At 42.3% G+C, this 26,312-nt stretch overlaps 1 protein-coding gene across 4 annotated transcripts in view; it reads right to left on the reverse strand.

Annotated features, from left to right (window-relative positions):
* LOC138736003 (cas scaffolding protein family member 4-like) overlaps window positions 1–26,312 on the reverse strand; it is a 94,048-nt gene that overhangs the window by 8,941 nt on the left and 58,795 nt on the right. For all 4 annotated transcript variants that reach the window (XM_069884773.1, XM_069884769.1, XM_069884771.1 and 1 more), the window contains 3 exons: window positions 8,708–8,836; window positions 3,928–5,604; window positions 1,085–1,168 (listed from right to left, as the gene is read on the reverse strand). In XM_069884773.1, the coding sequence (XP_069740874.1) occupies window positions 1,085–1,168; window positions 3,928–5,604; window positions 8,708–8,836 (1,890 nt within the window). The remainder of the gene's footprint in view (window positions 1–1,084; window positions 1,169–3,927; window positions 5,605–8,707; window positions 8,837–26,312) is intronic.

Here is a 26,312-nt window from a genome sequence, read left to right on the forward strand (position 1 = left end):
TCTGACACCTGCCTGTCCCCTTACAGGGAACTATGCATTTGCACCCCCAAAATCCCTCCATACATTAATGCCCCTAAACATGTGGAACAGACAAAGTACTGGTAAATGGGATAAGCATAGATGGGTTCTTGAAGGCTGGTGTGGACTCCGTGGGCTGAACTGTGCTGTATGACTCTTTGACTAAAGCATGATTGAATGAGTTTTTTGAGCAGCTCTGCCCTAATGCAAAAGGTTCACATCGCACGGGGCTTCTGTGGCACTGAGTTTCCTCAGCTGGGGTGCAAACACCTCCAACCTGAGAATAGGACCAGAAACAGTCCAACTGGGTACCCCTACGATCCAAATTAAAAAGATGACACTAATGTCTGTAGTCTCTTGTGTCTCTAATAAAACGTCCAGTCGGCTTAAAATAGTTCAATTAAAATGTTTAAAACATTGGTTCTCATCCTTTTCTTCCCCCCCCCCCCCCCCCCCCACTCACATACCACCAAGTCTCTTCTTCTGGTTAACCATCCCATAGGATGATGATTCCTTTCAGTCAGTTTGTTGTGATTGATAGGAGGTACCCCACTCCTCAGAAAGGAGCAATGTGTGCATGAATGGATTTAGATGAGTAGGGGGTTGCACAGGTCCAGACCCACCTCTCGACATCCCCTCCCAGATCCAGTGGCCTGGTGAGGTCCAAGATGGCTGGGGGAAAGTTTTGTTGCAGTGAATGGACAGACAAAGCTTCAATGCAAGGGATGCCCTTTCCGCGTTGCATGGCATGTGTTTGCTAGACGATCGTTGACCCTACGAAAGCTTTTTCATCCTGCAGGGTGCCCAGCCACCCTTGGCACCAGGCAAGCCTGGTGGAGGAGCCAGTTTAGTCATCAACCACCCGACCATGCGACAGGTAGTACTGGGTTACATGGTACCAGTAGCACCCTTACTAACCACTGAGCACCTATGGCATCCTATGTGGAACAAAAAAGGTTGATAACCACTGGTTTAAAGCACAGTTTTTAGTAAGGGATAACTCACCGAGAATCTAACTTCAGCTCGTTCATTATGTAGATCCAGTAATATCAGAACAGGTACTTACCTGGAGCTGGAGCTGCTCCTGCTTGAAGCTCTCCCTCTGCCTGGTGCTTTCCTTTTCCTCCTGTCTTTGAAATTCTTCCTTCCTCTGCAGGGAACAAACACCAAGATGGTCAGTTGTTGCGGGAAGTACAGGTTTGAGGCCAGTCCTCCACCCAGCAGCACCAGCCCCTCTGGTCTTGCCACAGTCACTTTAGACTGCCTGCATCGGCAACTGGATGAGCTACAGAGAGAGTCACCACACTTTCCCAGGTGGTGCATTTCAGTAGCAGCTAAGAGGAGGGCAGCAGGTAGTGCTGCTGTCACACCACAGGCAAGTGACCCAGGTTCAATCATGATCTCCATCTCTACAGAGTTTGCATGCTTTCTTTCTCACTCTCTCTCCCCCCTCCCCCCCCACAACTGTGCCAGTTTCCCATGGTACTCCGGGACATGTGGGCACTAGATTTGCTTGTTGCAAATTGCCCCCTAGTGGGGTAAGCAGCAAAGGGATTCAAAGGGACATTGATGTGGAAAAAGTGAGAGAGAATCAGTGGCAAAGACAAAGGGAGAGGGGTGCATGACTGGTGGCATTTCTAGCCTGAATGCCAGGGTGAACTTAATGGGCCAAATAGCCCCCATCAGGTCACAGTAGAAAATTAATGGCAGCAGATGCATGAGAACACTGCCGCCTCTCGCCTCAATATTGTGGAACATTGTCATTCCTGCAATACCCACCAGAGTCAACAGCCCAAGGAGTTACGTCTACAGCAGTCGGAGATGGGATGACCAGCTCCTCACCCCAACCCAACCAAAAGCCTCCCTTCAGCAGACGGGAGCAGCCAGTCCCTCCCTACTCGTCCTGTGACAGGCATGGCTGACCCCTGATCCCTCCGCTCCCCATTCCACTCAACATCCAGATCCGGATGCCAATCACCAGCCCAATGGACATGTTGCTCTCCACCCCTCCTGCTGCTGGGGCTGATCTCCCAAACACGATGCCTCAATCACAGGAAACCAACAGTAACCCTTCGCCCTCATTGCCACTATCCCAGCAGAAGAATGAGCTTTAGCTACTCCCACTTCTCTAAATGGATTGGCTGCACCACTCAACTAGTCCACAGTTTAAATACTTTCTGCACCTCCAACATGGACAAGCTCCTGTCCACCAATCATAGCAACCCAAAAATGACCCTTCTGTTTCTTGTCTGTGGGGGATTCAGCAGCATAGATTTGGCTGGTGTAAAGCAAAGATGTGCCCACCAGACTTCAGAGGGCCAAAGACTCAGGCAGCCAGTGGGCAGGGCAGAGGAGGGAGGTGAAGATGATTTGTGCGGAGTGGTCAAACTTATCAGAGAGGAGTTCAACAGACATGAGGCGTATTAATTTGTAAGGGGAAAGAGGCAGGGAAAGAGAAGAATGGGGGGAGGGGGCAGAAATATAATTGAAACCTATTGAATTCTGAAAAGACAGAATAAAATGGATTTTTTTTAAATTAATTTAATTTTAGATATACAGCATGGCAACAGGCTAATTCGGCCCACAAATGTGTGCCGCCCAATTTACACCCAATTAGCCTACAGCCCTGGTATGTTTCGAACAGTGGGAGGAAACCGGAGCCCTTGGAGAAAACCCACACAGACACAGGAGAACATACAAACTCCTTACAGACAGGACTGAACCATAGTCCAGTCCCAATCACTGGCGCTGTAAAGGCATTGCACTAACCAAGGATGTTTTCTATGGTGGGGGAATTTGGGACCAGGCCTCAGAATATAAAATCATCCCTTTTGATCATAGATGAGGAGGAATTTCTTTACCCTGTGGTTAATCCATGGAATTTGTTGCTATGGACAGCTAAAGAGGCCGAGTCATCAGGTATATTTAAGACAGAGGTAGATAGGTTCTTGATGAGGAAGGGAATCAAGAGTTATAGGGAGGAAGCAGGAGAATGGGGCTTAAAAGGACAATAACTTAGCCATGATGGAATGGTGGGATGGACTCAATGAGTCAAATGGCCTAATTCCACTCCTAAATGTTATGGTCTCCCTCTACAAGAAATGCTGGTGGACTCAATGGTCATAACAATCCTAAAAAATGCTGCAAATACTCAGCAGGTCAAGCAGCATCTGTGGAGGGGAAAATAGTTAAGGATTCAATCTGAGACCATTTCTTGCTGTCCTGACAGGTCCTGAAACTGAGAACCAAAGAGAACTTCTGTGCAGAGGGACTAACAGCTCCTGTCCTAAATTTCTGCCCAGGGATGCTGCCTGACCCATTAGTTCCTTATAGCAGCTCATATTTTGTTACTAGGGCTATGGGGTGATAGGATATTGGGCAAGGCCTAAGGAGAGGCCAATAGGGTATTGGGCAGAGGCTGAGGGGGCAATAGGGTATTGGGTAGGGGTGGCAATAGGGTTTTGGACAGGCTGTGGGATGATAGGATATTGGGCAGGGGCTAAGGAGGGGCAATAGGGTATTGGGCAGGGGCTAAGGAGGGGCAATTGGGTATTGGGCAGGGGCTAAGGAGGGGCAATTGGGTATTGGGCAGGGACTGAGTAATAGTGTTCTGGGCAGGGGTTGTAGGGCAGGATAGGGTTTTGGGCAGGGACTAAGGAGGGAGTAATAGGGTATTGAGCAGGGGATGTGGGGTGAGAGAGTTTTGGGGCATAGGATCAGGTATCAGGGATGAAAGGGTATTGGCCAGCGAATGGGGTCGATAGAGGCTCCAAGAGGCTTTGTATTGGACAAAGCCTGTGAAGTGATGGGATTTTGGACAGGGGTTAGGGATGTTGATTGGATATCACCAGGAGAGAGTTGCCTATCCATGTTGTTGGCAATCCCTCTGTCACTAGTGAGTGCACTGACCTGTAGCTGGACATAGTTGCAGTCTTCTGTGCGAGTTGGCGGGATAGGTTTTGCAATCGGTTCCTTCCGTGGTGGGGTGGGCACCGGGGCTTTGTGCCTGATGACACCCAGGCTGGTCTTCCTCAGCAGGCAGGGCCGGGGCTGCACCTCACCCGCTCCCTGTGGGCTCTGCTCCTCCTGCTTCTTGGGGAAGAGGAGCCTGCTGTTCGCAATGATGATGGACACCAGCCGTTTCACGTCGTCGGGCACGGTGCGAGTGACCATGACGAAGCGGTCCAGATGGTCGGGTGTGGCCTGGGGTTTGCTCAGTGCCAGGAGGTCAAGGGCCCAGCCACTGTCGGCCAGAGCCTGGCTGCTCTCCAGCAGCACCTGCTGGGAGTCCTCCACCACCTGCAGCTGGTTGCGCAGACGACCCTGCAGGTTGGAGTCCGACAGGCGTCTGGCGTTCATCGTCACTCCCCGCACGAAGCCCAAGAAAGTGCCGAGGCTGCTGATCACGTGGCCGGCCGCCACGTCCACCTGCTCCAGGTGCTGCTGGAGGTGCTCCCGCTCCCGCCACCGGCTGCTGACGAACACCATGATGCTGCTCACGGCATTCGACACCTGTTCCTGGAGCCGGCCCAGGGTGGCAGCTGCAGCCTCTGCCCCGAGCTGGATCTCCTGGGCCATAGGGGGGTTTGGAGCAGTGGTGGCTGGTTCTTGGGGTGAGGCTGAAGGGGCGGCTATAGCTGGAGGGGCGGCCGGATGCTGGGCAGTGGCCGGAGGGGCTGCCAGACGCTGGGCTGTGGCCGGAGGGGCTGCCGGACGCTGGGCTGTGGCCGGAGGGGCTGCCGGACGCTGGGCTGTGGCCGGAGGGGCTGCCGGACGCTGGGCTGTGGCCGGAGGGGCTGCCGGACGCTGGGCTGTGGCCGGAGGGGCTGCCGGACGCTGGGCTGTGGCCGGAGGGGCTGCCGGACGCTGGGCTGTGGCCGGAGGGGCTGCCGGACGCTGGGCTGTGGCCGGAGGGGCTGCCGGACGCTGGGCTGTGGCCGGAGGGGCTGCCGGACGCTGGGCTGTGGCTGGAGATGGATTGATGGTGGCCGGACGCTGGGCTGTGGCTGGAGATGGATTGATGGTGGCCGGACGCTGGGCTGTGGCCAGAGGGGCAGCCAGATGCCGGGCTATGGTTGGAGGCGGAATGATGACAGCCGGATGCTGGGAAGTGGCCGAGTCCTGGACATTCCGGGGCTCTCTGGAGACCTGTGGCGGGACATCATAGATGGGTGAAGCGCTAGTTGGACCCTTCCTTCCCTGCAAGGTGACCCGTGGGAGGTCATAGATGGCCTGCGGATCCAGTGCCGGCTTGGGAAAGTTCGCGGGCACGTCATAGATGTCAGGGGATTTGGCTTGAGGGTTGGGGGTGGCTGGCAGGCGTGTCGGAGGGGTGTGGTAGAGAGTCTGAGCGGGTCCTGGCCACGGGCTGTGACTGCAATCCCAGTGGCTGGCCACCTCATCCCTGCACATCGGCACGTCGTACAACACTGGTCGCTGCATCTTCCACTCTTCCTGCCCATCCCGGGCTGCTCTGTGGGGAGCGGGCAGCGAGTCTCGGCCCGGGAGCTCTGTGCCAACAGGTGCTGGGATGTCATAAGTGCTGGCTGCCCTGTCGAGTCTGGCCCGTGGAAGGGTATCGTACATCTGGAAAACGAACAGGCATAAACATTAGAACCGCAGACACTGAACAAGCTGTCGGGACTTAGTGGGTCAGGTCATATCTATGGAGGGAAATGGTCACGATATGTTGGGTCCATCCACTGTTTCCACCCTTGGTTACTCCCTGACACTCTGAATCCCTCCAACCTCAACTTGATCCTCTCTGAGCCTTTCTATTTGTAATCTTTTGTTACCATCTGTTGTATTGAGGTGATTTAATGAACACTATTGCTGTTGGTCTGTCTTGTGGCTGCAAAAATGTTAGTGCATTGTTCATGAGTCTATGACAATAAACTCACATCTCAGTCTCTCAAAAAGAGAAAATCGATCTTATATTTGTGTAACATCTTTCACGCTGTGATAATGTACTTTTTAGTTATCAGAGTTGTAATGAAAGGGAAATTACCCTCCAAAAATGTGTTTAGTCTGACAGAAGAGTCTGATTGAGCCACACTGGGGATAAGTATTGGGCAGAACACTAGGAAGACCCCCCCACACCCCCAACTTCTCCTAAAGATTGGGACCTTGCTACTCATTTTATATGATGGATGTCTGGGTTTGTGCAGGCCAACCTAAGTTGTGCAGATAGAGAAAGCACATTGTTAACCTCCATCTCTACATCAGTCACTCCAAACTGTGGCTGTTAAGGGCCAAACAACTCAGACCATCTTCCCCCGCACCCACCTCCTGCAACCTTGGGATAGCAGAGGCCATGTGAAAGGACCTGTCCCACCCAAATTCTTTTGCCACCCCTTCTGTCAGGCAGAAGATGCAGGAGCTTGAAAGCAGATCCCTCTCCAGTGTTAGACAGACGTCTCACTAGCGAAGCAATGCACAATTTTATCAACATTTTCCTCGAGTCCACGCTGCTGAAGATCCAGCTGCGCTGGGTGGGTCACGTCTCCAGAATGGAGGACCATCGCCTTCCCAAGATCGTGTTATATGGCGAGCTCTCCACTGGCCACCGTGACAGAGGTGCACCAAAGAAAAGGTACAAGGACTGCCTAAAGAAATCTCTTGGTGCCTGCCACATTGACCACCGCCAGTGGGCTGATAACGCCTCAAACCGTGCATCTTGGCGCCTCACAGTTTGGCGGGCAGCAACCTCCTTTGAAGAAGACCGCAGAGCCCACCTCACTGACAAAAGGCAAAGGAGGAAAAACCCAACACCCAACCCCAACCAACCAATTTTCCCTTGCAACCGCTGCAATCGTGTTTGCCTGTCCCGCATCGGACTTGTCAGCCACAAACGAGCCTGCAGCTGACGTGGACTTTTACCCCCTCCATAAATCTTCGTCCGCGAAGCCAAGCCAAAGAAGAAGAATCTGTTGATTCACAGGGAAAGATTAAACAGGTTTTGACATTATTCCTTGGAACAAAGGAGAATGAGGGAAGATTTGATAGAGGTTTACAAGATTTTGAGAGGTATAGACAGAGTGGATGCAAATAGGCTTTTTCCACAGATTGGAGGAGATAAACATAAGAGATCATCATTTTAAGCTGAAGGGGAAAGGTTTAGGGGGAAGCTCTTCACTCAGAGAGAGGTGAGAGAGTGAAACGAGCTGCCACCTTATGTGAATGCAGGCTCGATCATGTGTTTTAAGAATAAATTGGATAGATACATAGATGGGAGAGGCCTGGAGGATTGTGGAATGGAGAAGGTCAGTGGAACTAGGGAGATGATGGTGAGCACAGACTAGAGGGCCCGAATGGCCTATTTTCTGTGCTGTAGCTTTCTATGGTTCTACGTGACGATAAGTAATTCAATTCAAATTCCATTCAATTGGAATGCTCCCCTCCGTTGGCATCCACGCTGGGTACATCAATGGGTTGTCAGTAACTCCAGTTGTACATCCTCTGAGGGGAGAACAACCACATTAATACCTCTCTTCAAAGAATTAGAGATTCCAATCTGTGCAAACTGCTGAAATCTTAAGTGCGTGTTCCTGGCCTCGAGCTGTACATTAATGAGTGGCTGCAGAATCATTGCCTGTAAACAGTGACTAGGAGGAGTAATTGTGCCAGCAGGTTACATTCTCAAGTTCAACTAAAAGAGAGCGAGGTCAACATCTCGTCAAGGTACGTTGATCTAAATGAGTACCGATGTAAAATATTCCAGATCACTCTGTGAGTGAACAGCAATATGAAGTCTTGGCCAGTACCGATCAATATATATATTAAAACGAACCAATGATCACACTGTGCACAAATTCCCATGATGCTGCAAGGGTATTTCTGGTTGAAAATCACTCATATTCATTGTGCTGATGTGAGTGAAATGTATTACAGAACCACAGGATTTGATTTCCTTCAGAAGTATCAAAGGGAGGTGAATGGAATATTTCTCAGCAATTGGATAAGCTGTGTTAATGCTCCTTGAAGCAAAGGCAGCTGAAGAGGAACCTGACTGAGGTAAATAAAATTATGAGGTGCATAGAGTAAGAAGTAGAAACCAATAAGGCATCAGTTTAGAGCAGGGGGGGCCAACCTTTTAATTTTTAAACTTAGACATACAGAATAGTAACAGACCATTTTGGCCCACGAGTACGTGCCACCCAATTAACCTACACCCCTGGTACCTATGCGTGGGCTGAAATACTGTGCTGTATTTCTAAATTAAAAATTAAAAGGTTGGCCACCCCTTGGTTTAATGTAAGGGACGGTAGATGCAAAGAGGACCCGAGGAAGAATTCTTCCACCTAACGGATGGCTGGAAGCTGGAACATAACAAAAATAGGTGGAGGAGTCTACCCTGTCCAGCCTGCTCTGCCCTTCAATATGATTGTGGCTGATCTGGCTGTGGGCAGCCTGCTGCCCATAATCCTTACATCCCCTACTAGGCAAACATCTGTGTTTGCCTCTACTGCTTCCTTTGGCAGAGAATGGGACAGATGAGAAGATGATGGAGGCAGGTATTCTTGCAAAATTTAGGAAGCATCTCGACTTGAATTGCCATGGAGTTGGTAAATAGGATCAGTAGGTAAATAGGTACTTGTTGATCAGTGTGGATCGGGCCTTTTCTGTGGTGTGTGATGTAATGAGTGTAAAGAAGAGATTTGACACAATTTTAAGATCCAGCCCTCCTTACTTGACTCTGGGTTGCAGATCTGAGCCTCTCGAAGCTCAATGGAATGTCATACATCTGCTGAATTAGTCTTCTCTCTCCTTCCGTTTGAAACATGGAATATTTCCTCGCTGGGGCAGGATTGCCGGACATCTGGAAGAAAGCGTAGTGGGAAAGCACAGTGATCGGATGAGCACAACACAACACAGCTTTCACTTGCAACATAGCCACAAGTGGGGAGGGCAGAACTGGTTTATGCTATTGCAGTGTGAAAGGCAAATACCCCCTTCCACCTGGGGGAAGAAGTATTGAGAGGATGAGGAGCATCCCCATTGCCCACTCCTGGAGGGATATGGGAGAGCTGCCCCAAGGCCACTCCTCCATCCTGGACTCTACAGGTCTAAACTTATCCATGCACCCATTAGAAATATCTTTTGAATGCCACAACTGACAGACTGCTGTACATTGTGTGGCCTCTGCTGGGGTCATGTAGAACAGAGGATGTTCAGGGTAGGAGCAATCAGTTTCTGAAGGACACCAGCAAATGGTTCTGACATATCCATTTGGACAGATTCCTAATGACATGACCTCTGGCCACGTGATGTTTAGTCACAGGCTGTCATATGCGAATATTATTGCATTTACCCCACATTACCATTGAATATCTTTGCCCACTGGATGGAAGGACAAAAGAACCAGGAACAAAAGGCATGTCATTGTGTACGACCATGGCTGATCTTTTACCTCAGTGATATTTTCTCCAATATCTTCATATTCTCTTAATACCTTAAAATTTATTGATCTCTAATTTGAATATACTTGGTTACTGGGCCTTCACTGCGCTCTTGGGTAGCGAATTTGAAGGATACTCCATCATCAGGAAAAAGAAGTTTCCCAACTCTAATCTGAATAGCTGACCCAAGATTCTAGACACCCAAGCCAATGGAAACACATTCATATAGCCAGTAGGAACTTCTAATAAGATCACACTCTTACCCTGATAAATTCAGAAGAGTATTGTTCCACTCAGATTAATCTCTCCATGTTATGAACTCATCAGGAATAAATCTGTGAACTTTTACTGCATTTTCTCTGCCAGAAGTAAACCCTTCCACAGTGGCAGCCAATACAGCGGCTCCCTTCCCAGCACCAAAGACCCAGATTCAATCCTGATCTCCAGTGCTGACTGTCTGGAGTTTGCACGTCCCTTTGTGAGCTCCAAACATTGGTTATGTATCTTCATTTTTGCTGCATAAAGTACACAGTTGGACCTGCTAAGTTTCTCCAGCATTGTGTTTTTTTTAAAATTTGGTCATGGTGTTTGCAGGCTTTCGTGTTTTACTGCTAAAAACGTACAGGTCGGGCTGGTAGGTTAATTGACCACTGTAAGTTAACCCTCGTGTTTAGGTGAGTGGCAGGATCTGGGAGCAAATAATAAGAATGTGGGGAGAATTAAACATGGGACTCGTGTTGGATGGCAGTGATTGGTGGTCAGCACAGACTTGGTGGGATGAAGGACCCATTTCTATGCTGTAACTAGATAAGATATGACCAACATTCCAGAGTCGCATCGCCACAATTAAAGCTCTTGTCCACAGCTCCACTTGAAATAAAGACCAACATATCATTTGTAAACATTTCAATCTCTCACCATTGAAAATATATCCCACCTCTTTATATTTTTCTACTTGTGTTAGACCTCAAGTTTTTCCACATTATATTCTGTCTTGTTGCTGTCCATTCACAAGTCTGTCTCAATATCCCTTTAGTCTCAATGCCCTTACAGCTCTCACTCCAGTCCCAACCAGCAGTGCATCACCAGCAAAGTCCTTCACCCAACTTGCCCATGCCAACCAAAAAGTCTCACCCACACCAGGCCCACCTGCCTTTGTTTGGCCCATATCCCTCAAAATCAATCCTATCCATATATCCATCCAATTTCTTTCTTAAACATTTACCCTAGGTAGACAATGACATATCTCCATTGTTTGGGGATTCTTGCCCCTCAAGGGGACTGTGGTGGCTCCTTCCTCCTGGGCTGTTCTAGTGGCTTCCTGGTCCATGCAACACACAGCACCTTCTTCCAGGAAATGCTCCAGTTGCTATTCCCAGTGTATGAACACGGGAGCTTTCTCCTCTTTCCCAGCAGCCTCTGTCTGCTTGTGTCCATTACTGTGGTCTGGCGTCCAAGGGCAGTGTGCCTTTAAGAATGCCTCTCTCTGGGAGGAGTCACGTGATGGAGTAGTGGCCGGACGGTGAACTCCAGCCCTCTCCAGAAAAGTCGGGAAAAACAAGAGAAAATACAAAGGCACAGAAATACAAGTTAAAGAAAAGTGAGTATAAAGGTGGAAAGAAGATGGAGACAAAAGGAGAAAAATCAAAATCAACGGAAAGAAGAGAGGAAGAGAAGACAACGGAGGAAAAAGGTGAAGGCCTTACCTGTCCGAAGAGGCCCGCTGTGGAGAGAGGGCCCCACTACCTCAGGTCGGTAGAAAAAGAACTACAACAATGGCTCACAGAGCCGAGTAAAAGTGCGCAACCGCGCAACACACCGACGGGAGGGGGGACCAGCTGGGGAGTCGATCTCCACAGCCGGCAACGACAGCTGCAGAACACCTGCAGCAAGAAGAGACCACAGAAGACAATGGAAACAAGAAAGAAGAGGAGGAAAGGGCAGCAAAGAAACAACAGATGGTCAACCCAGAGGAAGAAGAAGAGGAAGAGTACAGTGAAATAGATAAAGGGAAAGGCAAGGTAAAGGATATACTTGCTCTTGTTAGAGGATACATGGAGTCATTTAAAGAATGGCAAACACAGGAATTCAATGATTTAAGAAGAAGAATAAACAACACAGAAGAGAAAATAAATAAAATGGATATGACCTTAACAGAAATGGGGAAAAAAATGGACAAGATGGAAGAACGGGCAATAGCAGCAGAAATGGAGGTAGAAGACTTAAAAAAGAAATTGGAGGAATCTAATAAAAAAACTAAAGAGACACAAGAATTACTAGCCCAAAAAATAGATATAATGGAAAATTATAACAGAAGAAATAACATAAAGATAGTGGGCCTTAAGGAAGATGAAGAAGGCAAGAATATGAGGGAGTTTATAAAAGAATGGATCCCTAAGGCCCTAGGATGTCCAGAACTACAGCAAGAAATGGAAATAGAAAGGGCACATAGAGCATTGGCCCCTAAACCACAACCACAACAAAAACCAAGATCTATTGTAGTAAAATTCCTAAGATATACTACAAGAGAAAAGGTACTGGAGAAGACAATGGAAAAAGTAAGAGAGGGCAACAAACCACTGGAGTATAAAGGGCAAAAAATCTTCATTTATCCAGATATAAGCTTTGAACTCCTAAAGAAGAGAAAAGAGTTCAATACAGCAAAAGCGATTTTATGGAAGAAAGGATATAAATTTACACTGAAGCATCCTGCGGTATTGAAAATATTTATTCCAGGACAACAAAACAGACTATTCTCGGATCCAGAAGAAGCACGAAAATTTGCAGAACAATTACAAAAATAGACTGAGGGATGAAGACGGGTAATGAGAGCAAAAATTATCACGATTGATATGTATGCGGGTAAAGAGGTATAAGAGTGAATAGAGACAATGGGCATATGTGAAAGTATCTGTAATTAGAGGAAAACATAGAGAGTATAGACAAGAATTAATAAGAGAAGGTAATGGAATAGAGAGAATAAGGAGGGAATTAAAAGAGTGACCTTTGTGACATATAAAAAGCGAAATCTTTTCTGGGGGGGGCTGGGTGGGGGAAAAGAGCGGTCACTGCAAAATCAGTTGACGCTTGCGAGTGGATTCGCAAATCCAAATGGAGAGGGGAGATGTGGTTGTCCGACAAGGGATAAAGGGCAACTCAGGAGGGGAAGGGGAGATTGGGGATAAAAAAGATAGAAATAGGAGAATAAGGAAAATGTTGGATGTTGTAGGAATGTTGTCTGGTAAAGAGTTGAAAATAAGAAAACAGAAATGGAAAAGGAGGAAAGGTAATGATGGAAAAACGGAAAGAGAAGATAAACAAAATATAAAATGGCTACGCTGAACTATATGACTCTAAATATTAATGGAATACATAACCAAATTAAAAGGAAGAAACTACTAAATTTACTGAAAAAGGAAAAAATAGATATAGCATTTGTCCAAGAAACACACTTAACTGAATTGGAGCACAAGAAATTAAAGAGAGATTGGGTAGGACATGTAACAGCAGCATCGTATAATTCAAAAGCAAGAGGAGTGGCTATATTAATTAGCAAAAATGTGCCATTTAAAATAGAAGAGGAAATAATAGATCCAGCAGGGAGATATGTTATGATAAAATGTCAGATATATTCAGAGCTTTGGAATCTACTTAATATATATTCACCTAACGAAGAAGATCAAAAGTTTATGCAAGATATCTTTTTGAAGGTAGCTAATACGCAAGGGAACATACTAATAGGAGGGGATTTCAATCTGAATTTGGATCCAAATATGGATAAAACGGGGAAAAAAATTAACAGGAAGAACAAAATAACCAAATTTATAATTAAATCAATGCAAGAAATGAAACTTGTGGACATATGGAGGAAACAAAACCCAAAAGAAAAGGAATACTCATACTACTCGACTAGACATAAAACATACTCAAGGATAGACCTATTCCTGTTATCAGCCCACATTCAAGGGAGAGTTAGGAAAACGGAATATAAAGCTAGACTATTATCGGACCACTCACCCCTGTTATTGGCAATAGAGCTAGAGGACATCCCTCCAAGAATGTATAGATGGAGATTAAACCCCATGCTACTTAAAAGACAGGATTTTAGAGAATTTATTGAAAAACAATTAAAAATGTACTTTGAAGTAAATACGGAATCAGTGGAAGATAAGTTTATACTATGGGACGCAATGAAAGCATTCATTAGAGGGCAAATAATAAGTTATGCAACCAAGATGAAGAAGGACTATAACCAGGAAACAGAGCAGTTGGAAAGGGAAATAATAAACATAGAAAAAAAATTAGCAATAAAGGAAGATACAACCAAAAGAAGAGAATTGGCGGATAAAAAAATAAAATATGAAACATTACAAACATATAAGGTGGAGAAGAATATAATGAAGACAAAACAGAAATATTATGAACTAGGGGAAAAAACACACAAAATCCTAGCATGGCAGCTTAAGACAGAGCAAACTAAGAAAATGGTATTGGCAACAAGGAAAAAAGACAAACAAATTACATATAATCCAAAAGAAATTAAGGAAAACTTCAGAGAATTCTATGAACAATTATACCGAACCGAAAACGAAGGGAAAGAAGGGAAAATAGATGAATTTTTGACTAAAATTGAACTACCAAAACTACAAATAGAGGAACAAAATAAATTAACAGAACCATTTGGAACAGTAGAAATACAAGAGATAATAAAAAATTTACCAAATAATAAGACACCAGGAGAGGATGGACTCCCAATAGATTTTCTACAAAACATTTAAAGACCTAATAATACCGCCCCTCCTGGATGTAATCAACCAGATTGATGAGACACAAAACTTACCAGATTCATGTAAAACAGCAATAATTACAGTGATACTAAAACAAGGGAAAGATCCACTCTCACCAGCGTCATATAGACCAATATCTCTGCTAAACACAGATTATAAGATAATAGCTAAACTATTAGCGAACAGATTAGCAGAACAGGTACCGAAAATGGTAAATTTAGACCAAACTGGATTTATCAAAAAAAGACGCACAACAGACAATATTTGTAAATTTATTAACTTAATTCATGCAGTAGAAGGAAATAAAGCACCGGCAGTAGCAGTTGCTTTAGACGCAGAGAAGGCCTTCGACAGAGTAGAATGGAATTACTTGTTCAAAGTATTGCAAAAATTCAGTTTACCGGAGAAGTATATTAATTGGATTAAAGCATTATATAAGGGACCGTTAGCGAAAGTGACAGTAAATGGACATGTATCAAAGCAATTTAACTTAAGCAGGTCAACGCGGCAGGGATGCCCACTATCACCATTATTGTTTGCGCTAGCTATAGAACCACTAGCAGAATCGATAAGAAGAGATAATAATATAAAAGGAATAAAAATAAAAGACAGGGAATATAAAATCAGTCTGTTTGCGGATGATGTGATAGTGTACTTAACAGAACCAGAACTATCAATAAAAGAACTATATAAGAAATTGAAGGAATATGGAGAAGTGTCGGGATACAAGATAAACGTAAATAAAAGTGAAGCAATGCCTATGAATAACGCGGATTTCTCAAAATTTAAGGAGGAATCCCCATTCAGATGGCAAACGCAGGCAATAAGATACCTAGGTGTGCAAATAAACAAAAATCTAGGCCAATTATATAAACTCAATTACAATCCACTAATGAAAAAATTACAGGACGATTTAGAGCATTGGAAAGAGCTACCACTAACACTGATAGGAAGGATAAACTGTATTAAAATGAACATTTTTCCAAGGATACTATACTTATTTCAGGCATTGCCAATACAACTGACAGAAAAATTCTTCAAAGAGTTAAAGAAAATAATAAGGAGATTTTTATGGAGAGGGGGGAAACCGAGGATAGCACTAGATAAATTAACAGAATGGTATAAACAAGGAGGCTTACAATTGCCAAACTTCAAAAATTATTATAGAGCCGCACAATTAAGGTACCTATCAGATTTTTATCAAACAAGGGAAAAACCAGACTGGACGAGACTAGAATTAGATAAAATAGGGGAAAAGATACCTGAACACATATTATATAAATGGGACGAAAAATTGGTACAACATAGAACTTCTCCAGTATTACACCATCTCCTCAATATATGGAAGAAGATTCATGTAGAAAGAAATAAAATAAATTACCAAATACCAAAACTAATATTGACGCAAAATAAGCTACTCCCTTTTACAATAGACAACCTTGCCTTTAGAAAATGGGAAAAAAAAGGGATTAAAAGAATAGAAAATTGTTTTTCAGGAAGTAGATTCTTATCCTTTGAACAAATGAGAGATAAGTACAATATAACTGGAGATACAGCGCTGGCATATTATCAACTGAGATCCTACTTGAAAGATAAATTAGGAAACAACTTGAGTTTACCAGAGGGAAGTAACCTTGAATATGTGATTACAGATACAATGTTAATCAAAAGATTTATAAAAAATATGTATATTAAACTGCAAGAAAAGGAGAATGAGGAAACAAATGGTAAAACTAAACAAAAATGGGAACAAGATTTAAATATAAAGATAAAAAAGGAAACATGGGAGAAGTTATGCTCTGGAACGATGAGAAATACAATAAATACGAGGCTGCGTATGATACAATATAATTGGTTACACAGACTAAACATTACACCGCAAAAGTTAAATAAATGGGACCCAACAGTATCTGATAGATGTTTTCGATGTAAAAAAGAAAGGGGAACAACAATTCATGCAATCTGGACATGTGAGAGAGTAGAAAAATTTTGGGATGATCTCAATCAGATATTAAATAAAATAACAGAAAACAATATACCAAAGAATCCAGAGATCTTTCTCCTAAGTAACATAAAAAATAAAGAATTTGGAATTGACTTGGAAGATGCACAAAAAAGATTTGTCAAGATAGCCCTAGCCGTAGCAAAAAAATGTATTATGTCAACCTGGAAATTGGAAGATAATTTGAAAATACAACAATGGTATATAGAAATGAATAAATGTATTCCATTAGAAAAAATAACATATAGTTTAAGAAATAATATTGAAATATTCGAACAAGTATGGGAGCCTTACATTAAATACAATAGCGAAAACCTACCGGGAACAAACATTACCTAAGTTGATGGAAGGAGAAGAAAAGAAAAGAATGGACTCAGTAGAATTTCTGGTGTATTTCTGTTGAATGACAACATTGTCTAACTGAATTAATGCAACCTAGATTGTATACCTAAAATGGATGAGAGGGGGGGGGTGGGGGGGTGGCTTGGGAGGAGGGAGGGGGGAGGGAGAAAAAGTCACTGTAAATGTGTGGAAAAGAAAAAGTGTATATCATGGCTATTGTGATTTATGGTGTGAAAAATAAAAAATTTTAAAAAAAAAAGAAAAAGAAAAAAAAAAGAAAAAGAAAAAAAAAAAGAATGCCTCTCTCTGCTTGCCACACAATGAAGTACTGGAAACTACACTGAACTGGCTGGATCCCATTGGAAATTAGGCAACACTGGTTCCATTGTTGATGTCGAAGTGTGAACTACCTTTCCCATTGGATTTTGGTCAATTGCACAATTTTATTTTAACTAACCTTAAACCCACCAAATGTAAAGGCATTTCAGTTTTGTAAGCACGTGCTGACTGATCAGATTGTGCAATGACCATCTCCCAAACAAGTCTGCTGCGCTCCCTTTCTCATGCGACCCACACTCTTCATCGTCTCCCAGCTTCCCCTCACTCCAGTGTCTCAATGGCTGGACCATTGAGAATTTAGAATTTGCTTTGTGAAAAATTGGAGACAACTTGTGACCCTCAGGAAACTGAGATCTAAACCAACATAGAGGATGGGGGTTGAAAATTGTCAAAAATTACAGCTAATCTCTGTAAACAATGAGATCAGGGAGAAGAAAATGTCCAAGAGGATCAATCGCGACACCCCACTTGAGCAACGCCCTCCAATCACAAATAAGGCCGAGCTCATGGACATGTACCCTGAATGCTTTGATGACAGTCGGGTGTTTTGGGAACTTTGAATACCACATTACTATAGACCCAAAATACAAACCAATAATCCATGCTCCATGGAAGGTGCCAATAAAGTTGAAACAAAGGCTAAAGCAGGAGCTGGAAGAAATGGAAGTAAAACGAGTAATAGCAAAGGTAGTAGAGCCAACTGACGGGGTAAATTCTATAGTGGTAAAAGAAAAACTGAATGGCCACCTAAGAATATGTCTGGACCCCAAAGACTTAATCCAAGCAATCAAAAGAGGGCACTATCCAATACCAATGTTGGAAGACATCACTTCTGAACTAGTGGGATCCAAAATCTCCAGTAAGCTAGATGCCAGGAATGGGTATTGGAATGTGAAGCTGGATGAAGAATTGACACTGCTAACAACATTCAACACTCCATTTGGTCGGTACAAGTACCTGCGCCTACCTTTTGGCCTGAAGGTGAGCCAAGACGTCTTCCAGCAAAAGACAGATGAGACCTACAGGGGATGCAAGGACACTGTCGGCATCGCAGATGACATCCAGATCTTTGGCAGAGATGGGAAAACCCACGATCTCCACCTACATGAGGCCATGGAGAGGACAAGAGGGGCTGGCATCAAACTCAATACAGACAAATGCATCGTCAAGGTGGAGGAGTGGCAGTTCTTCAAAATGGTGGACACACCTGAAGGGGTCAGGACAAGCTCCGAGAAGGTAACAGCCATTGATGAAATGGAACACCCAAAGGACATAAAGGAACTAAGAACCTTCCTCAGGCTGGTCCAATATATGAATTCCTTCACCGCACACATGTCAGACCACACAGCCAACCTCAGAGAGTTGCTGAAAGAGGATATGGAGCTTCAGTGGTCACCATCACACCAGCAAGATTTCGACAAGTGGTCTGCAGAGAAGTAGAACTGAGATACTATGACAGGAAAAATACTATCACATTACAAGTAGATGCTTCCACCAGAGGCCTTGGGGCAGCACCGGTGCACGAAGGAAAACCGATAGCCTTTGCCTCAACACCAGAGACCCAATACGCCAATATTGAAAGGGAGCTGTTGGCAGTCATATATGGATGCTCTATGGGAGACAGTTTGTGGTAGAGAGTGATCATTGCTCGCTGGAACACATCCAGAACAAGAACCTAAGCAAGGCACCAGCCAGACTACAGAGGCTACTCCTCCGGCTCCAATATTATGATTTTACCTTGAAATATAGGCCAGGGAAGGAAATGGTGCTTGCTGATGCTTTGTCACATCTTTCCCCAAATGAAAAATACAAAATGTAAGACATGGAAATCAAGATACATCACCTCGTCAGGGTAACTAATAACAAACTAAACCTGATTAAAGAAGAAATCGCAAAGGATGAAGTACTGCAGCTGCTCTCCCAATAGGTGGTACAGGGATGGGCAGAAAGGATAAAACAGGTACAACCTATAATACGTCAGTATTGGTCTATCAGGGATGACTATCCTTGGAGAATGGTGTACTGCTGGCAGGGTCTCGGCTGATAATACCAGAGACAATGAAAAAAGAAAGTCTCCAGAAAATGCACCAAGGCCACATGGGAATGGAGAAATGAAAACTTAGAGCAAAGACAGCAGTTTACTGGATAGGCATGTACAAGGACATCAAAAACATGGTGGCTACATGCCCGGCATGCCAGAAATACACAAAAAAAGATGATACCCACATGAATACCCGCCAGGCCATGGCATACAGTGGGAGCAGACCTGTTCGCAGAAAACCAAGAATGATATCTGATTGTGTCCTGCTACTGCTCCAAACTCCTCTTCATCAGGGAAGTGAAGGATCTGAAAGCATCGACCATCCTTGCTGCAGCACGTGCGCTCTTCACAGAACAGGGGATAGCTGAACAAGTGATATGTGACAATGGGACCCAATTCACATCGGGTGAATTCAGAGAAATAGCTGCAGAATATGGGTTCACCATCACTACTTCATCACCACATTACCCCAAGGGCCTGGATTCATTGAGAGGCAGGTACAGCCTATGTCGCCCTTCTGTCACTGCGAGCCACGCCCTTGGGGGTCGACATGAAATCCCTGGCAGAGCTTCTGAATGGCAGAAAGTACAAGACACCCCTGCCAAGCAAAATCCATCCACCAGACGACCAAGAAGAAACAAGAAGAAAGTTGACTAATATACAAGAGGGAAGTTGTCAACATTATAATAAACATGAACAAATACTACCAGAACTCTTCAGAGGGCAGCAGGTGCTTGTTCAAGAGCCAGTGATAAAACCCTGGAGTCCAGCAAAGATTGTTAGAGAAGCTGAGATGCCAAGGTCATACATCATTGAGACAGAATCTGGTAGGCAGCTGAGACGAAGCAGAATCCACATTTGCCGAACCCCAGATCTGATACAAAAAGCGCCAGAAGCACCACCAGCTTCTAAAAATCCAATAACTTGTGAAGGAATAAGAGTAGAAACCCCCAACCAACATCACCGTAACAACTGAACAGCAAGCAACAGAAGAACTGAGGCAAACAACACCACCACCCACAACCGTACTAACACTACTGAAGCAAACAGACACAACAAGGTCTACGAGGTGGAGAAGCAACATCCTACCACCAGTGCAATTCCGCTGAGAATATCGAACTGCAATTGTATAATTAGAATATTTAATTCTTAATGGCAAGTACAGGTAAAGAAGCAGTAACAATTTATTTTTAAGTAATTTAAATCTTAATAAATCTTTAATTTTTAGGCATTTTTTTAAAGAAGGAGGTGTGGCGGCTCACCACAAGGCAGGTGAACCGTCCCCGCTTGTAAGCCACGCGGCAGCGCACCCAGCCAAAATAGCACCGTCGGGGGTTTCCCTTCCTTCCAGCTTGGGGCTAAGAATCCCCCGCTTGGGGACCATGTGACGCCCGGATGACGTCAGCACCCTCCAGCGCGGTTCTTAGCCAGGTTCAGGCTAGGAGTACAAGTGTAGCCCAGCACCCTGCAATAAACTAGTCTGCTCACTGAGCTCAACCCATCTGGTTGTGTGTGTTATTGCAGGAGCAGTGTAGCCGCCACTACAATTGATGACCCTGACTGGTTCAAACGTCTTTGAACCCATCATCAGCGAGCCTGGGATCAGCGCTATAGCCGAGAAACTGCCTGAATTCTGGGTTCAGAAACCAGAGACCTGGTTCGTCCACGCGGAGGCCCAGTTTCACCTCCGCCAGATTTCATCTAACACGACCAAATTCTATCATGTGGTCGCTGTCCTGGACCAGGACATCGCCAGATGCGTGCTGCATCTTGTTCAGCACCCACCCGCCGAGGACAAGTACGAGACCATCAAGCAAGTGCTTACCGGGTCCTCGGACTATCCAGACACCAGCGTGCACTTGGTTGCTGCACCTTTTTATTTAATTTTTTTATTTTTCACACCATAAATCACATTAACCATGGTACACACTTTTTCCTTTTCACACATATACAGTGCCATTTTCTCCCCCCCCCCACCACTCCTCCCATCCCACCCTCCCTACTTCCCCCCTCCCGTCCATTTAAGGTATACAATCTAGGATACATTAAACCAGTCAGACAATGTTGTTATTCAATAAAAATACACCAGAAATTCTACTGAGTCCATTCTTTTCATTTCCTTCTCCTTCCATCAACTTAGGTAATGATTGTCCCCGGTAGGTTTTCGCTATTGTATTTAATGTAAGGCTCCCATATTTGTTCGAATATTTCAATATTATTTCTTAAACTATATGTTATTTTTTCTAATGGAATACATTTATTCATTTCTATATACCATTGTTGTATTTTCAAATTATCTTCCGATTTCCAGGTTGACATAATACATTTTTTTGCTACGGCTAGCGCTATCTTAACAAATCTTTTTTGTACACCATCCAAATCAATTCCAAATTCTTTGTTTTTTATGTTACTTAGGAGGAAGATCTCTGGATTTTTTGGTATATTGTTTTCTGTAATTTTATTTAATATCTGGTTTAGATCTTCCCAAAATTTTTCTACTTTCTCACATGTCCAGATTGCATGAATTGTTGTTCCCATTTCTTTTTAACATCGAAAACATCTATCAGATACTGTTGGGTCCCATTTATGTAACTTTTGAGGTGTAATGTATAGCCTGTGTATCCAGTTATATTGTATCATACGTAACCTCGTATTTATTGTATTTCTCATCATTCCAGAACATAACTTCTCCCATGTTTCCTTTTTTATCTTTATATTTAAATCTTGTTCACATTTTTGTTTAGTTTTACCATTTGTTTCCTCATTCTCCTTTTCTTGCAGTTTAATATACATATTTGTTATAAATCTTTTGATTATCATTGTATCTGTAATCACATATTCAAAGTTACTTGCCTCTGGCAAACTCAAACTGCTTCCTAATTTATCCTTCAAGTAGGATCTCAATTGGTAATATGCCAGCGCTGTATCTTGAGTTATATTGTACTTATCTTTCATTTGTTCAAAGGATAAGAATCTATTTCCTGAAAAACAATTTTCTATTCTTTTAATCCCTTTTTTTTCCCATTCCCTAAAGGAAAGGTTATCTATTGTAAAAGGGAGTAACTTGTTTTGCGTCAATATTAGTTTTGGTAATTGATAATTTGTTTTATTTCTTTCTACATGAATCTTCTTCCAAATATTGAGGAGATGATGTAATACTGGAGAACTTCTATGTTGTACCAATTTTTCATCCCATTTATATAATATGTGTTCAGGTATCTTTTCCCCTATTTTATCTAATTCTAATCTCGTCCAATCTGGCTTTTCCCTTGTTTGATAAAAATCTGATAGGTATCTTAATTGTGCGACTCTATAATAATTTTTAAAGTTTGGCAGTTGTAAGCCTCCTTGTTTATACCATTCTGTTAATTTATCTAGTGCTATCGTCGGTTTCCCCCCTCTCCATAAAAATTTCCTTATTATTTTCTTTAACTCCTTGAAGAATTTCTCTGTCAGTTGTATTGGCAATGCCTGAAATAAGTATAATATCCTTGGAAAAATGTTCATTTTAATACAGTTTATCCTTCCTATTAGTGTTAGTGGTAAATCTTTCCAATGCTCTAAATCGTCCTGTAATTTTTTCATTAGTGGATAATAATTGAGTTTATATAGTTGGCCGAGATTTTTGTTTATTTGTACACCTAGGTATCTTATTGCTTGCATTTGCCATCTAAATGGTGATTCCTTCTTAAATTTTGAGAAATCCGCATTATTCATGGGCATTGCTTCACTTTTATTTACGTTTATCTTGTAACCCGACACTTCTTCATATTCCTTCAATTTCTTATATAATTCTTTTATTGATAGTTCTGGGTCTGTTAAGTACACTATAACATCATCCGCAAATAAACTGATTTTATATTCCTTGTCTTTTATTTTTATTCCTTTTATATTATTACCTATTATTATCAGTTTCTGCTAGTGGTTCTATAGCTAACGCAAACAATAAAGGTGATAGTGGGCATCCCTGCCGTGTTGACCTGCTTAAGTTAAATTGCTTTGATACATGTCCATTTACTGTCACTTTCGCTAACGGTCCCTTATATAATGCTTTAATCCAATTAATATACTTCTCCGGTAAACTGAATTTTTGCAATACTTTGAACTAATAATTCCATTCTACTCTGTCAAAGGCCTTCTCTGCGTCTAAAGCAACTGCTACTGTAGGTGCTTTATTTCCTTCTACTGCATGAATTAAGTTAATAAATTTACAAATATTGTCTGTGGTGCGTCTTTTTTTGATAAATCCAGTTTGGTCTAAATTTACCATTTTCGGTACATGCTCTGCTAATCTGTTTGCTAATAGTTTAGCTATTATCTTATAATCTGTGTTAAGTAAAGATATTGGTCTATATGACGCTGGTGAGAGTGGATCTTTCCCTTGCTTTAGTATTACTGTAATTATTGCAGTTTTACATGAATCTGCTAAGCTTTGTGTTCATCAATCTGGTTGATTACTTCCAGGAGGGGCGGAATTAATAAGTCTTTAAATGTTTTGTAGAATTCTATTGGGAAACCATCCTCTCCTGGTGTCTTATTATTTGGTAATTTTTTTATTATCTCTTGTATTTCTACTATTCGAAATGGCTCTGTTAATTTATTTTGTTCCTCTATTTGTAGTTTTAGTAGTTCAATTTTAGTCAGAAATTCATCTATTTTCCCTTCTTTCCCTTCGTTTTCAGTTCGGTATAATTGTTCATAGAATTCTCTAAAGTTTTCCTTAATTTTTTTGGATTATATGTAATTTGTTTGTCTTTTTTCCTTGATGCCAATACCATTTTCTTAGCTTGTTCTGTCTTAAGCTGCCATGCTAGGATTTTGTGCGTTTTTTCACCTAGTTCATAATATTTCTGTTTTGTCTTCATTATATTCTTCTCCACCTTATATGTTTGTAGTGTTTCATATTTTATTTTTTTATCCGCCAATTCTCTTCTTTTAGTAATATCTTCCTTCATTACTAATTCTTTTTCTATATTTACTATTTCCCTTTCCAACTGCTCTGTTTCCTGATTATAGTCCTTCTTCATCTTGGTTACATAACTTATTATTTGCCCTCTAATGAATGCTTTCATTGCATCCCATAGTATAAACTTATCTTCCACTGATTCCGTATTTATTTCTAAATACATTTTAATTTGTTTTTCAATAAATTCTCTAAAATCCTGCCTTTTAAGCAACATGGGGTTTAATCTCCATCTATACATTCTTGGAGGGATGCCCTCTAACTTTACTGTCAATATTAAGGGTGAATGGTCCGATAATATTCTAGCTTTATATTCTGTTTTTTTTTACTCTATCTTGCATACGAGCTGATAACAAAAATAGGTCTATTCTTGAGTATGTTTTATGTCTAGCCGAGTAATATGAATATTCCTTTTCCTTTGGGTGTTGTTTCCTCCATATATCCAAAAGTTGCATTTCTTCCATCGATTTAATTATAAATTTGGTTACTTTGTTCTTTCTGTTAATTTTTTTCCCAGTTTTGTCCATATTTGAATCCAAATTCAGGTTGAAATCTCCTCCTATTAATATGTTCCCTTGCGTATCTGCTATCTTCAAAAAGATATCTTGCATGAACTTTTGATCTTCTTCGTTAGGTGAATATACATTGAGTAGATTCCAAAACTCCGAATATATCTGACATTTTATCATTACATATCTCCCTCCTGGATCTATTATTTCCTCTTCTATTTTAAATGGCACATTTTTACTAATTAATATAGCTACTCCTCTTGCTTTTGAATTATACGATGCTGCTGTTACGTGTCCTACCCAATCTCTCTTTAATTTCTTATGTTCCAATTCAGTTAAATGTGTTTCTTGCACAAATGCTATATCAATTTTTTCTTTTTTCAGTAAATTTAGCAGTTTCTTCCTTTTAATTTGGTTATGTATTCCATTAATATTTAAAGTCATATAGTTCAACGTAGCCATTTTATACTTTGTTTATCTTCTCTTTCCGTTTCTCCATCATTACTTTTCCTTCTTATCCATTTCTGTTTTCTTGTTTTGAATCCTTTATAAGACAACATTCCTAAATCATCAAACATTTTCCTTATTCTCCTATTTAAAACTTCTTTAGCCCCAATCCCCCCCTTCCCCTCCTGAGTTGTCCTTTATCCCTTGTCGGACAACCACATCTCCCCTCTCCATTTGGATTTGCGAATTCACTCACAAGCGTCAGCTGATTTTGCAGTGACCATAATACCCCCCCACCCAGCCCCCCCAGAAAAGATTTCGCTTTTCATATGTGACAAAGTTCACTCTTTTAATTCCCTCCTTATTCCCTCTATTCCTTTTCCTTCCCTTATTAATTCTTGTCTATACTATCTATATTTCCCTCTAAATACGGATACATTCATGTATGCACATTATACATATACACACATATACCTCTTTACCCACATACATATAAATCGTGGTCATTTTTACTCTTATTACATGTCTTCATCTCTCTGTTTGTTTTATAGTTGTTCTGCAAATTTCCTTGCTTCCTCTGGATCCGAGAATAGTTTGTTTTTCCATAAGATCGTTTTCGATGTTTTGAACTCTTTCCTCCTCTTCAGGAGCTCAAAACTTATGTCTTTTTAGTTTGCAGTCTTTTGTACTCTCGTTACACGTCTTCATCTCTCAGTCTATTTTGTAATTGTTCTGCAAATTTTCGTGCTTCCTCTGGATCCGAGAATAGTCTGTTTTGTTGTCCTGGAATAAATATTTTCAATACCGCTGGATGCTTTAGTATAAATTTATACCCTTTCTTCCATAAAATCGCCTTTGCTGTATTGAACTCCTTTCTCTTCTTCAGGAGTTCAAAACTTATATCTGGATAAATGAAGATTTTTTGCCCTTTGTACTCCAGTGGCTTATTGTCCTCTCTTACTTTTTCCATTGTTTTCTCCAGTACCTTTTCTCTTGTAGTATATCTTAGGAATTTTACTAAAACAGATCTTGGCTTTTGTTGTGATTGTGGATTAAAGGCCAATGCTCTATGTGCCCTTTCTATTTCCATTTCTTGCTGTAGTTCTGGACATCCTAGGATCCTAGGGATCCAATCTTTTATAAACTCTCTCATATTCTTGCCTTCTTCATCTTCCTTAAGGCCCACTATCTTTATGTTATTTCTTCTGTTATAATTTTCCATTATATCTATTTTCTGAGCTAACAGTTCTTGTGTCTCTTTAACTTTTTTATTAGATTCCTCTAATTTCTTTTTTAAGTCCTCTACCTCCATTTCTACTGCTGCTTCTCGTTCTTCCACCTTGTCCATTCTTTTTCCCATTTCTGATAAGGTCATATCTATTTTATTCATTTTCTCTTCTGTGTTGTTTATTCTTCTTCTTAAATCATCAAATTCCTGCGCTTGCCATTCTTTAAATGACTCCATG

The sequence above is a fragment of the Narcine bancroftii genome, chromosome 6 (assembly GCF_036971445.1).
Source record: "Narcine bancroftii isolate sNarBan1 chromosome 6, sNarBan1.hap1, whole genome shotgun sequence".
Taxonomy (NCBI): Eukaryota; Metazoa; Chordata; class Chondrichthyes; order Torpediniformes; family Narcinidae; genus Narcine; species Narcine bancroftii.